At 58.7% G+C, this 14,638-nt stretch overlaps 2 protein-coding genes across 4 annotated transcripts; one reads left to right on the forward strand and one right to left on the reverse strand.

Moving 5' to 3' along the window:
* Window positions 1-535: 535 nt before the first annotated feature.
* SRPX2 (sushi repeat containing protein X-linked 2) lies at window positions 536-6,381 on the forward strand. Its single transcript, XM_090150295.1, has 11 exons — window positions 536-876; window positions 958-1,189; window positions 2,901-2,987; window positions 3,079-3,270; window positions 3,401-3,577; window positions 3,972-4,098; window positions 4,210-4,331; window positions 4,438-4,617; window positions 4,757-4,890; window positions 4,965-5,086; window positions 5,482-6,381. Exons 2-11 carry the CDS (start codon window positions 1,120-1,122, stop codon window positions 5,660-5,662), a joined length of 1,392 nt encoding a protein of 463 aa, XP_090006421.1. The 5' UTR covers window positions 536-876; window positions 958-1,119; the 3' UTR covers window positions 5,663-6,381.
* A 333-nt stretch (window positions 6,382-6,714) lies between these two features.
* SYTL4 (synaptotagmin like 4) lies at window positions 6,715-14,491 on the reverse strand. 3 transcript variants are annotated; one of them, XM_090150289.1, is made up of 17 exons: window positions 14,326-14,491; window positions 12,975-13,112; window positions 12,665-12,880; window positions 12,117-12,226; window positions 11,851-11,965; window positions 11,603-11,710; window positions 11,178-11,307; window positions 10,998-11,088; window positions 10,803-10,906; window positions 10,634-10,720; window positions 10,216-10,394; window positions 9,963-10,065; window positions 9,043-9,204; window positions 8,239-8,344; window positions 8,009-8,108; window positions 7,157-7,365; window positions 6,715-6,982 (listed from the first exon to the last, which is right to left on the reverse strand). In XM_090150289.1, the coding sequence occupies exons 1-17, from the start codon at window positions 14,397-14,399 to the stop codon at window positions 6,840-6,842; spliced, it is 2,175 nt and encodes a 724-aa protein (XP_090006415.1). In that variant the 5' UTR covers window positions 14,400-14,491; the 3' UTR covers window positions 6,715-6,839. The 3 variants fall into 3 exon arrangements, with proteins under 3 accessions (XP_090006415.1, XP_031450146.2, XP_090006416.1); XM_031594286.2 differs by having other exon boundaries at window positions 12,975-13,117; window positions 14,326-14,476; XM_090150290.1 differs by lacking the exon at window positions 11,603-11,710.
* Between the last annotated feature and the right edge of the window lie 147 nt (window positions 14,492-14,638).

Below are 14,638 nucleotides of genomic sequence, written 5' to 3' on the forward strand. Positions count from 1 at the left end.
GTATTGCCGAAGACTCCCGAAGTTTACCGAATGTTTACGGAAACGGCCGAGCGCGCCCGAAGGCGTTCCGGCGGCGGCCCCTCGCGTCCCCGCGTTGCATACGGCTAATCCACGTCCCCCTCCACCCCCCGCTCCACCCCACGCGCGGGCCGTGCTGTCTGCGGGGCAGCCCCGGGGCTGCAGCACCCTGTGAACACTGCAGGGGGCAGAAGCAGCCCCGCTGGGTGAGTGCCCACAGCGGGAGCCCTCCTCACGCCTTGCTGGGCTCTATAGGGTGGGCTTTGCCCCGTCCCCTCACGCTGCTCCCGGTGCCCAGGCGGTGCACGTGCCCGCGGGCAGAGATGCTGGGAGGCGGGATCTCTCCAGCTCGGCACAGCTGTGTTATTAATTAGCACGCTTACCAGCCTGGCCGCCACATAATTAGCACATTCAGGCAGCCTAGTGCCCCGTGCCAGCTCCCGTACCTGCCTGCCAGGCTTTCCCCTCTCGTCCTGCACCAGAGCACAGCCCCGTCTCGCCCCGCAGTGCCAGGCAGCAGACCCCAGCCTGTGCCATTCATTCCCTCTGCCTCACGGAGTCTGAGCCGCAGCTGGAAAATAGAGCCCAGCTGGAACCGATTGCCTTGGGTCTGGTTTCAAACCCCACAGCGTGCAGTGAGGTTTCCTCATTTCTCAGCCCGGCTAGCCCTGCCCCGCTGGAAAAAAGGGCCATGATCACTGCGGTTTGTCCTTGGAGCTCCCGTTCCAGGAGTCTGGAGCTGGTGGTGGGAGCTCCTCCGCTCCTCCTTGCTTGAAGATTGATTCTTGGCTCTGTTGCTTGCAAGGAAACATCTGAAAAGCTTTTAGAGCCTTGGGAAAGCAGAAGGTACTCTGAAAAGTAAGGAATCCTTAGGATGTATTATTTTTGACAATCTCATCGTTTGGGGCCTGACTCATGCCTTTTGAATGTTTGGGACAGGCAGCGAAGGGGAGAAGTCGGTTTACTCAGCAGAGGCAGCACAGCCAAGCAGGAGCCGGAGAGCAGCGACGGAGGGAGCTGAGCGCTGCTCCCAGCCCGGCTCCATCCCGCAGGGGCTCCGGCAGCCCCCCATCCAGCACAGTGGGGCTGTCTGGCCCTGGCATGGCGCAGGAGGCAGCACCCGTCCTGCTGGTGTTCCTCACCAGGCTGGTGTCGGCCACGTGGCATGAAGGTGAGCACCGTGGTGGCACCGGTATGTGGGGCAATGTGTGTCAGGGCAGGGAGGGGAGAAGGTGAGTGATGGGAGTAAGGAGAAGTCCCTGTGTGGTAGGGCCGGGAGAGCATTGCTGCACCGTGGGGTACGGGGAGGGGGACACTGCCATGGGGCTGGGAAGGACCCAGAGATGAGCAAACAGCTGACCTCATTATCACAGACTCACTTATGGGAACGGAACTTTTTTCCTGACTCCCTGCTGTTGCTGAAGCCGTTGCCAGCAGATGTTGACCTGAATGAAGAATCCTGACCCCAACCAGGTCATGTCCCCTCCCCACTGCATGCTCCCACCCTGCCCCAGCTGGGCTGGGATCCAGCTCTGGCTCAACCACGGAGAAAAGCCCATGTGCTGCTCTTTGCAGGGGAATTCTCGCTTCCCTGTTCCTTCTTCCTCCCCTTATTGTGCTACCTGGTGCTGCTGCCTCCAGTGATGCTCCTGCCCATCTGAGATGGTCAGGGCAGTGCCTGCCATTCAGAGGGAGCATCTGCAAATAAATGGCGCATCTGCAAGGTAGCAGCACTGCCTTGCATTGCCTTATCCCTCTGGCCAGGCAGCTGCTTGCTGTGGGGAGCCACACGGAACCACGGTGCGCCAACCCCATGCTCAGCTCCTCTGGGGCTGCTGTACTGCATTGGCGCCAGCCAGCATGGGAAGGGCACCAGGATAAAAGACTTTGTGGGAACAAGTGGGTGATTTAATGAGTTTGTGGGAAGCGATGGGGAGCCGCACTGTAGTAAAGTTCTTGCTGGAAAGATGTGTAATAAAGTTTCCTCCACGTGACATAGGAGCTGCTGGTTGGATCGGTTTCAGCTTACACTCCCCCTTCCCAAAAGCAGGGGTGGGGGGAAGGGGCAGTGAGTGCTACCAGTGGCTGTCCGTTTGGACAGATCAAAAGTGACCCAAGTGCAGTGAGGTGCGGTCCTGCAGCAACGGTGGTGGTGAGGAGGGGGCAGCGCCAGGGAAGCCATCGGAAAAGGGGCGGAAATGTGAGCTCAGTGCTAGGGAATGCCGCGGCCGGACGACTCACTGCGGGGCCCAGGGGGCTGCAGGGCTCAGCGCCAGCTCTCCTTGCATGCAGGCCTTCTTCCCCAGCCCCCACGCCTTCCTCCTGCCCCACTGGTCACTTCACCATGGGGGTGTTGGAGTTGGTGTGTTGGGCAGAGGGCTGGTGCAAAGCCCTCACCAAGCTGTCCCTGTCTGCTGGCCAGGAATCACTGTCCGCAGCAGGGATGGCATGAGGCCAGCAGCACCAGGCAAACTCCTCCAGCAACTTCATCCTTCACTCCGGTGTAGTGCCGTGCTTCTTATCCCTTGCTGTGCTGGGACAAGCAGGAGGGAGGTTTCCTTCCTTCCCTCCTGACCACCAAAAGGCCAGGGGTCTCGGCTAGGCCAGCACCCGCTTCCTGCAGTAACCACGTCTGCCCCTGGGGCTGTTTAGTCTGCGGCTGGTGCCAGCCTGCAGCCTCACTGTCTGCCCTACTTAACCCTTCTGCATCAAGCCTGGAAGTGCTAGGACAGCAGGGTGAAGTCTGCCAGGAGGTGGGATCTCTCTCTAGGGAATTGTGGGACAGTTTGGGACTGGACTGTGCTGCCGCACGAGGCAGAGTCATCACCTCGGTGCAGCCATGAAACGTCACACAGTGCCCTCATCTCACTCCTCCTGTGCAGGGTCTGGCTACTATACTGCTGAGAGCCACACCAATGAAGTGTATGTGGAAGAAGCACCCCCTGAGCCCGCCCTGGATTACCGCCGAGGTAACAGCACCCCAAGCCTGTCCCTTAGGTCCCTGAGGAAACCAAGGCCTGGCCAAGCTATACATACCCCTCACCTCTCTTCTCTCTGCAGTGCCCCAGTGGTGTGCCACGCTGAACATTTACCGTGGAGAGGCGACCTGCTACTCGCCCCGGGGGGGCAACTACCGCAGCAGCCTGGGGACACGCTGCGAGCTGAGCTGTGCCCGTGGCTACCGACTGGTGGGTCGCAGTGCTGTGCAGTGCTTACCCAGCCGCCACTGGTCTGGCATGGCGTACTGCCGACGTGAGTGCATCCCATCCAACGGGCTTGTTGGCCTCCCTGCGGGCACTGCCAACCCTGGGTCTCTGCCTGCTGGCACAACCAGGCAGCCAGCCCAGCCACTTCCCTCCCCTCTTTGTTCTCTCTGGTCTAGAGATCAGATGCCACGTGCTGCCAGCGGTGCTGCGGGGCTCATATGTGTGCTCAGCTGGGGTGCAGATGGATTCCCGCTGTGACTACACCTGCCTGCCTGGCTACCAGCTGGAGGGTGACCGAAGCCGCACATGCATGGAAGATGGGCGCTGGAGTGGGAGCGAGCCAATCTGTGTAGGTAAATTCTCACCCTACTGTCCTTCCAGGCTGTTTGTGATCTGTACTGCTGGAAGGGCATTCTCCATCCTCTCTGTGCCTGCAGATGCCACTCCCAGTGCCTGACCAAGTGCTGGTGTCTTGTGCCTTTGTGCTCAAGAACCGTAGACCCTGCTGTTCCCCAACGTGCTGTTAGCCGCGAATCTCAGGCTGATGGAAGGTGCAGCGCTCCATGAGCGAGGCTGAGCCTGGTCACCTGATGCTAACATTACATCAGACTTTGCTTTCTCCAGTGCCAGGCTGTGCTCAGCAGCTGTGGGATCACTGGGCACCTGGGGTCCTCCTCTGCCCATTGTCCTACTCTTATAGCACAGCCCCAGCTGTTCCCCAAGCTTATTCCTCCTTTCTGTGGGTAGATGTTGAGCCTCCCAAGATCCGCTGCCCCGAGTCCCGTGAGCGGATAGCAGAGCCAGGCAAACTGACTGCTACAGTATATTGGGATCCACCTCGTGTGAAGGACTCTGCTGATGGCATCATCAAGAGGTGAGTACAGAGGCAGTGCTGGCATCACCAGCCAAGGCTGGGGGCTGCACTGGGTGCCATCTGAATGCCTCTCCTGGAGGATCTAACAGAGAACCCATCTATTGGGTGCAGAGTGACGTTGCGGGGTCCAGAGCCTGGGTCTGAGTTCCCTGAAGGAGAGCACGTGATCCGCTATACTGCCTATGACCAGGCATACAACCGAGCCAGCTGCAAGTTCAGGATTCGTGTCCAAGGTGAAGCGGGCTTCCTCAGGCTGTAGGCTCCCCACTCTGCCACCCCAGGGCTGGGCCTGTGCCCTTCCACCCCTAGCCTGATCTCACCTGGCCTCCTTGTTCACAGTGAGACGCTGTCCTGTCCTGAAGCCTCCACAGCACGGCTACCTGTCTTGCACCTCTGATGGCAACAACTATGGTGCCACATGCGAGTATCTGTGCGATGGGGGCTACGAGCGCCAGGGTACCTCCCTACGGGTCTGTCAGTCCACCCAGCAATGGACAGGCTCCCACCCCCTCTGTGCACGTAAGTGGTGCAGGGCAAGGCAGGGAATCTACCTGCAGAGATGCCTAAAGCTTAAGGAAGTTTCTGCCTGGAAGACTGGGGAAGAAGGAGTGCAAATCGGCATCTCTTCTTGTGCTCACCCACTCTCTTGTTGCCCCAGCCATGCAGATCAACACTGCTGTGAACTCAGCAGCCAGCCTGCTGGATCAGTTCTACGAGAAACGCCGGCTCCTTGTCATCTCAGCACCCGACGCTGCTAACCGCTACTACAAGATGCAGATCTCCATGTTGCAGGTGAGCCAATATGCTATTTCCCCTTCCTTGCAGCCCATCAGCATGTTCTCACCATCACATCCCCTCCTCCGCAGCAAGCCACCTGTGGGCTGGACCTGCGTCATGTTACCATCATTGAGCTGGTGGGGCAGCCTCCACATGAAGTGGGCCGCATCCGGGAGCACCAGCTGTCTGTCGGCATCATAGAAGAGCTCAGGTACCAGGGGATGGGATGCATGACCTTTCAAGCAGGAGCAGCTGAAGGGGGCCATCCCAAAGAGCCAGGGCAGGTGTCCCTGTGAGAACAGGGACACAGGGGGAACCCTGGGGACTGGTAAGACATAAGGCTTGATGCCAGGCTCACAAGCAAGAGTCTGCCTCTTAAGGCTTCTCCTTTCTGCTGCACTGAGGCTAAGGATGCCCTCAGCCTGTCCTCAGTGCCCAGAGTCCAAACACAGAGGCACAAGGCCCTTCTGGCAGCTTACAACCTTGAGGAAGAAGTGGAAGCCACCACCCTCAGGAGGGCCTGACCATAGCTGTGTAGGGTGAGAATACTCAGCCCCAAGCCAGGGACCCACAGTCCTGACCAGCAGCTCCCTTCTGCACCCCCAGGCAGTTCCTGCACCTCACCCGCTCCCACTTCAACGTGGTGCTCCTGGACAAAGCAGGCACTGACCGTGAGCGCTACATCTTGCCCATCAGCCCTGATGAGCTCTTTGACTTCATCGACACCTACCTGCTGAGCGAGCAGGAGGCAGTTCAGCGGGCACAGCACGGGGACCCCTGTGATTGAGGCAGCGTGGGGAGACCCCTGCCACGTGCCTTGGAGGACGGACAGCTAACTTTCTGCTTTTCTCGTCGCCCACCGTAGAGGAGGACTAGAGTGCCAAGGACTTCCAGGAGGAAGGGAGCCATTCTCAGGCTGCTCTGGCACAGGGAGGGGAGCAGGAACAAGAGCCATGTACTAGCAGTCACTGCACAACAGCCAGGGGCACCCCCTGGCCCCAGTCCTGACTGAGTGTGGATCACAACAGGAGGTGCTGGATTTTTTCTGTTCAAACCCCAGGGCAGGAGGGAGAAGAGGAGCCCAATAGGAGGAGAGACCACAGCCAAATGAGCACCCCACATCCTGTGAAAGCTCCCAGAGCAGAAAAAGGAAGGGAGAGCAGGCAGGGTGACATTAGACGCCTCTTTTGCAGCAGCTTCATCCTCATTGTGGCCGTCCTCACGTCATACACGACTTAAACCCACGCTGTCCCCGCCTGGGCTCAGCCCTGCTGGCCAGGCACTGATGCCAGGCTCCTGCCAGAGCCAGCAAAAAGCCTTCATTAGAAGCAAATGGCCCCATGCTCAGTGAAGACAGTAACAGACATCCATTACAGAGGCTCATACTCTACTTGCTTCTCCTTACACCCAGCATCATGGCACCCTTCCTGGGAATTGTTTTGGCAGTAGAATATTACTTTGAAATTAATAAATTTGTAGAAAAAGTCAGTTCAGCATGGCCCCCACGAGTGTTCCCCATAATCCAACAGCTGGGGCATGAGCTGGTCTGTTCTCTGCCTCTGGGTCCCAGTGCAAGCACCATCCTTAGGGAGGAGGGTGGAAGAGACAATAAGGGAGCAGGTTATGAAACACAGAGGGTGGGAGGAAGAAAACTGGAGGGGAAAAAGGAAACCTAACCACATTTCAAAGCATTGTGCCTGTGGGGAAAGAAGGGAGGTCCCACAAGGGCTCAAGTTCAGCCTTACATTTGGTCCAAATTTGATTTTCCTAGAACAAAAGGAAAACCCTTTAAGAGAAGCTAGGCAAGAAGACTTTCTGCCCAAGCCTGTTTAGAGAAGAGTCATGTTTATTAAAATATAGGCAAAAAAAATAATTAAGTTTGGCACTCATCTGGCCATGCTGTGAGTGCAGCTCCAGAGCAGCTGTGCCAGCCCCAGGGTGAGCCCTGGTGTCTGTTCTGCTGCCTAGGGCCTCAGCTTGGCCATGGTTGAGCGGAGCTGGAGCGTCCCCTCTGCCCATGAGCCTGGGTACTGGCGCATCTTCTGCCACAGGTTCAGCTCCTCACCTGTGGAATCCATCCAGTCCACGGCCTGCCCATTGCTCATGCCTTAGAGAAAGGAGATGGGCACAAGTTACAGCCTGTCTCTGCATGGGAGCAGCACTTCTGCAGCTGAGAGGCGGCTCCAGGCAAAAGCACTTGCCCAGAGGCTTGGGAGCCACACGGGGCCTCTCCCACCACAGCAGCAGCCTTCCTCAGCCCCTCACCCCCAGAGCTCCTCACCATTGCCCACACCCAGGCGAACACCTCCAAGGAAGTCATTGCTGGACAGAGGCTCCCGGTCCCAGACAGTCAGCTCCAGGCAGATGTGCTGCAGGTCCTCAGGGTTGATGCCATTATAGACAAAGGTATGGTTGTAATGAGGATTCAGGGTCTTCTTCACCACAGGCGTCTTCCTCTTGGAGGCCTTATTTTTATGTGGCAGGAGGTAGCTGGGGGAAGCATTCCCACTGGAGTTAGCAATGCACATGCAGATAACTTTTCCCCCGGAAGCCAAGGCAGCTTGATCTGATGTCTGCCTTGGATCCCACCTCTCCCCACTGGGCCTAAGAAGATGGGACATGATGGTCTGGAAGGAACTGGGTGTCTCCACCTCCTGAAAAGCAGCCCAGGGGGCTGCAAGTAGGCTGCACACAGGAAACAACAAGGACCAATTGCCCTCACACCAGCACTGTCCAAGTCACAGCTGCTTGGTGACCTCTGTGAAGATGATTTGAGGGCAGCTCCTTGAGCAGCCAGTCCTGGCTTCCAGCTCTAAGCCTGGGAGAAGGGCCAGGCCTGCAGAAAGAGCACAGCCACCTCCCCTGCTCAGGGGACCCTTCTGCACAGTCTCCAATCATGAGCAACAGGCCACAGCCCTCCTGGTCCCTGAGCAGCTCCTCTCAGCTGGCCAAAACCCAGAGTGTTTGTTACTAAGAATTCATCACTACTAAGAGATGAGCAGACAGATGGGCAGGGGGTACAAATGAAGGATACTTCCCTCCCCCAGATCTCCACTCTGGTTCAGGACATGCTCTAGGCTGCAGGCAGGGAGCATAGAGTTTTCACTTGCATCCCCCTCAAATACCCACTCACCCCTTCACAAAGCTGTCTGATGTGCCCCCTGATTTGGCAGCTGTGAGGTTCTTGGCTTCTTTGATCCAGACCTGGAGCTCACCGCCTTCTCCTGCTTTGCCTGAGAAAATCCAAAACAAAACAACACAGCAAGATTTAATCAATTTTCACTACTGGGAATTTCCAGCGTGTCTGTAGAGAGCACTGATTAACCCCAGGCTACATAGAGCTGTTGGAGCTCCAGCACTCACCCTTTCTGCCATTTCCAGCCCCAGAGTGCTTGGAAGATGGGATGTACTTCATGGAGACCACCAGCTCCCCTTTGTACTGGGGGAGGCCAGCAGCATCGACCCCAGTCTGCAAAGAGGCAATGGCTGGATTAGTGCAGCACTGCTGTGGCAGGCAGAGCAGACACAGTGACAGCTGGGTCAACACACAGCCACTCCCCACACTTGGCCCAAAGGTCTGGTTTCTGCCTGAGATAGCTCAGCCAGCACAACCACCCACAGAAGCTTCTTTGGGATGGTACTTTGCCTTAACCACATTTCTTAGGAAATTCTGTTTAGCTCAGCACCTGCAGGCTTGGGCCCCAAGCAATGCAAAAGGCTGAGTCTGCAGCAGGAGCTCGTAGAGAGAACCCAACTCCCGAATAAATCCACAACAGAAGCATCTGCTCTTGTCATCCAGCTGCATAACATCCTTTCACTGCACTGTTCTGCAGCCCACGACAGGAAGTCAAGTCCAATTTCCCCTATTTGTTTCCCTGAAGTTGGCTCCCATTCTTGCTTACTGGGGGAGGGAGATGGTAAGAGCTGCAGTCTTAAAGTAATCAAGCACACAGAATGAGAATACCTCACTGGGCAGGGACACGTCCCATTGCATCACATAGGGGATATGCTGAGGAAAAGGGAAGTTTGGCTCAAACCTAGATCTGCCTTTTCTGCTACAGCAGTGCAGCTATCCGATCTGGGCACAGGACTTGTTTGGGCACAAGACTTGCAGCAGCTCTGTCAAGACCCCTGTGCCCCATGCAGGCAGAGGCAGCAGGTCGGTACCTTGCCGTGCAGCAGCAGGAACTCCTCCAGCTGGCTGCTGAAGTTCCAGGAGTCCATGGGGATCTCCGCCTCCCCCAGGAATGTGTTGCGGCCAAAGCGATCATGGTGCCAGACCGAGAACTGCAGCGTCCTCGCGAGCAGGAGGGATTTATTAATTTCATACTAAGAAGAGAGGCAGGGAAAAGATTGGTGAGCTGGCAGACTATGCTGAGCTCAGTGCTGCTGGGAGCATGTGCTGTGCAGGTGAAGCAAACCTCAGAGTGTACCCAGGGCTCACGGCACACAGCCACCCCACTCCTTCCCACCACAAGGGAAGCGGCGAGCCAGCCTGGCGAGCCTCAGGTAGTTGGAGCACAAGAGCTCAACAAACTGACACACTGAGGCTCCTGTGGCAAACTGAGCCTGGAAACCAGAGCATGCTTTCCAGTTCCCCACTTCCCTCCCATCAGAGGGGATGGTGCAGCAGGACTCAGGACAGAGACCAGCCCTCCCCACTGTCACAGCAGGGACAGCAGCATGAAAGGCAGTGCCTAGTGCTTCCACCACTGGGGCCAGCCCTGCCTTATCTCTGCCTGCACAGCCCTGCTGCCCTGCAGCCCATACAGCCCTGGCACTGAGGAGCTTTCTCCAAGGGAAACCAGCGGCCTCAGATCAGCAAAAGGGGGGTGGCATAGGAGCCAGGAACATGGGCTGCATGGCATCCAGGGATGTGACAACAGTGATAGCAGAGCAGTGATCCAGCCTGGAAATGTTTTATTCCAGCTTTCAGAGCACAGTATCTAGATGTGCATCCAGCTCAGGGTTTGGAGCCCATTTCCCCAGGCAGGGAGGGGAAGGCAGAATGCAGCAGGGCAGCTCAGCTCGTTGTGCTGCAGCCTCAGGCAGAGGGAAGCTGGCTGCCCTGGCCCATCCCTGCTCACCTTCAGCAGCTCGTTGTACAGCGGGTTTATGGTGTTGCGCTTGATGGTTGTCTTGCGCTTCCCTTGCCGGGATTTGTCAGGCAGGAGGTAAGTTTTCACATACCTGAAGGGAGGAACAGGCAGAGCTCAAGCCCCCATGGACAACTCCAGACCTGCCACTCTACCAAGACCCCTGCTTACAGCTCCCACCTCTCTCAATGCCACCAACCTGTCCCTCCCCACTTTCTGCCACCATTTCCCTCCCAGCACTCACGGGTTGGAGCGCTTCTTGGCCTCGTCCCCATAGGCCAGCTGCCGGCACTCCTTCACATGGATAAACAATGTCTGTGTCTTCTGCTCGTAGCTCAGGGAGAAGGAGATTCCTCCAGTGACTGTGATGTTCCCGAAGTCACCAGCCTCGCTGTAGATGCTGACCATGCTCCCCAGTGTGCTCTGCAAAGCATGGCTGGGCTGAGCTGGACAGTGTCACCATCCAGGTGGTCCTCAGCATAGCTGTTCCCAATCCCTCTTAGCCAGCCCTGCCTGGTTGGGGAGGTCACCAGGTGCCCCCATTAACACACAGGCTCACTTGACAACAGCTGGGCCTCTGGTTTTTAATCCCATTCCAAGGGATGAAGCTCCCATGGCCCTTCTCCATGGCTTTTATAGCACAGCCAAGCCTCAGGACTCACCGAGGAGGTGCCACTGCGCATGCTGCCCCGCGCCACCCGCTGTCGATGGATCTCCACTAGGTTGTCAATGTCCTCCTCCTCCTCATCCTGCAATCAGAGAGAAACAGCTCACATCAGGAGTGTGGGGCAGCACAGGCACGGCCAGCTCCAGCACCACCAGGGGTCTCACCAGCTCTGTGGTGAGGCCAGGCACTGACTTGCTCCTGTCTCCCATGGAGCTGCTTTCACCCACAAATTCCTCTGGGCGCAGGTCGATCACTGACTTGGTGTAGTCTGCACAGGAATTCGTGGGATTAGCAGAGCACTGCTGCTCCATCACAGCACAGCAAGAACCAGCTGCATGCCAGGAAGCCCAACCTCTCACCTGCGGGTCTCACCACCCTCCGGGGGTTCTTCTTGAAGATGGTGTCATGATCATTCACCAACGTGTTGCTTCGGCTGCCTGTGGGAGTCTCCTAGGGAAGAGAAGCCCCATTCAGAGCAGAGCAGAGGGGACTCCAAGGGACTCCCAGTGCCCCAGCCCCAGCTGGGCAGCAGAACGCACCCGTCCGTTGGTGACAGAAAGCACATTTTTGGAGGGCAGAGGGAGTGTCAGGCTGGCTGCCACGGGTCCTGCTGGTCCAGCAACCTGCTTTCCCTCTTTGATAGTGGTGGCTTTATCCAGAGAGTTCCTTCTGCAGAGGACACAGAAAAAGCTCTGTCTCAGGCCTGCGCTTCAGCCAAAAGCAGCAGGGCCAGGAAACCAGGCTTTAGCTGGGAGCTGTTCCTGCTGTGAGCTCCAAGGAGCCACATGAGCAAGCCTGGAGCAAACAACCTGCCTGCCCAGCCTGAGGTTTCAGCCTGGAGAGGAAAGCCAGCATCTCCCTCATTAGAACCATGGCAGCAAACAGATGCAAACAGCCTCTGGCAGAAGCCCTCGCTCTCTGCCAGGCCAGCACTGCAATGACAACGTGCCCCATTCTTCCCTACCTGCCCCCCCCAGCAGCAGGAGCAGGTCTGTAGCCATCCAGGCTCATGTTTTCCATGGACTCTGTGTCACTTTTGCCTTCCCGAGGGTCAGAGGCATCAGGAAACAAACTGCAGACAAACAAAACCACAAGCATGTCCTGCTTGGCGAGGAGGCCAGCAGTCAGAGCAGGACAGCAGCCTCTCCCCCATCTACTGCACCCAAACGGGCTATCGGTGACTCCCTCTCCAAACACAGGGTTCCTCCTCACCTGGGCACTTTCCGGGGCTCTTGGGGGCTCTTCTGCCGGGCTGCAGAGGAGCCCTTGGGGTCACCAAGCTGTGCTTTGTGCAGAAGTGTCTGTCCCACTGTCTCCCTTTTGCTCGCTGAAAGCAGAGAGGACTCAGGAGGGGCACAGTCCAGCTGGAAAGCTCACAGCAGAGCCCAGGGAAAGCTGAAGCACCCCAGAGGGTCACAACCACCTCACTCCAGGCTGCAGGAGGAGACATGGCTCCAGCACTTCCTGACCTGCCCTACCTGCAGACCTGTGCCGCAGAGACAGGCGCACCATGTCGCTGCCCAGACTGTTAGCAAAGCGGTTGACCCTCTGGTCGTAGAACCAGTCCCCTGTTGTCTTCTTCAGCTCCCTGCAGGGCAGAGGGGCAGTGAGAAACTATTAGCTTTAGCTGCCCATGGAACTGCAAGCCAATCAAGAGGAGCATGGATAGAAGTGGCTGAGCAGAGACTGTGCCCTGGACAGACAATGGGTTACTGTCAATATGGAGTAAGACGGGGGCTTTGCAGGGCAGGTGAGGCCAAGGAGAGGAAGGAAACCTGGGCTGTGTGAAACATGGGCTGAAATCACATAATGGGGAGACAGGAACAGGCCATAGCCCAGCTCTTTGTCACCCAACCAGGGGCGCTCACCTTGGACAACGGCCTCATGATGGAGATCAGGCTGAGAACCTAGGGCTGGACCACAGGGGTGGCTGTGGAGCATTGGGTTGGGGTGAGCAGAAGGAGGAAGGGGACAGAGGAGCACACAGAAGACCCATGCCGCTCATCCCCAAGCCCCGTGTACTCACGCCTCCTTGGTGCAGACTTTGCAGCGCCAGGAGCTGTTGGGGCCATAGGAGCGGCAGTCCCGGCACACCAAGTGGTTGCAGCCCCGGCAGGTGTTGGTCTTGGGGCTGATGCGGCCCAAGCTCTGCTGGCAGCGGGCACAGGTCCGCTCGCTGTAGCGCTGGCTGCTCCGCTTGGCTCCTTTGCGCCGGATCTCCAGCAGCTCATTCTTCAGGCGCCTGCATGGAGCCCAACAGTTGGAGTGGTCAGAGCCTGAGCACCAAGTAGAGCTCCTGGCCGGCCCCAGCCCCTCTGAGCAAACCCCAACCACACCTGATTCTCCTCTCCTCAGCTTTACGGAGCTCCTCATCGCGCTGCAGGACCTGCAGGATCAAATCCTTCTCAACATCCGACAGGAAGGACAGATCCACAGCCTCCGACATCACCCTGACCCCAAGCAGCCGGATGCGTCTGTACTGGAGGCAAGCAAAGTCCATGGCGGGGTTACAGCTCTGCACCGCTCCCTGCTCAGACCCATGCAGGGCTCACACCACACTACAGTCCCCAGGACAGCTCAGAGCCTCGTCCTGTGCCTCCAACACGCATTGCATTCTGCTCAGCACGGCTGCATTCCCATTCCCACTCCCAGCCTCTGGTCAGCCCTGCACAAGGCACAGCTCTCGGTGTTTTTCCAGCAACCAGCCAGGCACCTGTACCAGCTGGGTTATGGAAGGACAGGGACGGTGGCTGCAGAAGTGGGAGCTGGCACCAAAGATGGCAACCCGCAACCCCAGAGACGGCAACCTCCAGCCCCGTCCAGTAAGCAGACACAGGTGAGCTCCCGCAGGTTCGCAGCCCGTATGTAGGGCAGAGCAGGGCAGGGCACCTCGTGCTCCCAGCGCCACAGGCCGGCGGCACCGGTTCTGCTGGTCTGCAGGCAGCCGGCACCACCCGGCACCGGGATGGCTGTGCCGTGCAGCCCGCGGCCCTCCGGCCAAGGGACCTCGGCTGCTCTCCTGGGCTTCCGCAGCGGAAAAGCCCCGCTCCTGACCTCGCCGGGGAGGGCCCTTCCCGTCTGCGGAGTCGCCGCACCGCTGCTGCAGCCGTGGGGCCGCTGCCAGGGCAGGGGGAAGGGGTCAGCGGGAGGAGGGCTCCCACGGATCCACAGCCTTCGTACGGGACGGAATTCAAGGGCGTGAGCACGGAGAAAGAGAAGGACTCGCTGCCGACGCAGACAATGCTGTCACACTGTCAATACCCGCACCGCCGATAAGCTGCCCGGTCTGTGCACAGAGCTGCGTGACTCCCCCGCCCGCCACCACCTCCCCGGGACGCGCACCGCCCGGTTCCGCTGGCCAACCCCGTGTTTGCGTTTCCAGTGGGTCCGAGTGCCTTCATGGCACTACCTGGGAAAGCCGTGGAGTCGGGGCAGAGCCATAACAACTGCCGCGCACGGCCGAGCAAACCCAGAGGGGCGCGAGCTCGAAAGTGCCGGACACACGGACACGGCGCAGTTCCATCGCCCGCACAGCGCAGCAGGGCACGGCCGGAGCCCCCCATGCCGTGCCGTGCCACCGCCGGGGCCCGGGAGCCCCCGCCCACCGGGACCCGCTCCCAAGTCCCGGAGGTGCTGACCCGTAGCTGCGATCCCCCTCTCGGTCCCCCCAACCCCACGCCCCGATACCTGCAGCGGCTCCGGCTCCGCGCGTCCCAAAGGCTACGCTCCCGCCGCACCTGCGCGGCCCCGCCCGGCCCCATGGGGCGGCCCCACGGCCAGGAGCGGACTCGTGGTTCGCTTTCGCCGGCCCCGGCCCTGCTCCGTTCCCTCCTACCGTCTCCTCAGCCCTCGCGGCGGCACGCCCCGGTTCTATTGACACACGGATTTATGAGGCTGTCCGCAAACAGCAGCCCCGGCCCCGGACGCAGCCGTGCCCGCAGCTCCGGGGTGCCCTCCTGCAGCCCTATCGGGGTAAGGAGCTCCTCCCAGAGAGCACACA

The sequence above is a fragment of the Phasianus colchicus genome, chromosome 14, assembly GCF_987193195.1.
Source record: "Phasianus colchicus chromosome 14, bPhaCol1.hap1.1, whole genome shotgun sequence".
Classification (NCBI taxonomy): Eukaryota; Metazoa; Chordata; class Aves; order Galliformes; family Phasianidae; genus Phasianus; species Phasianus colchicus.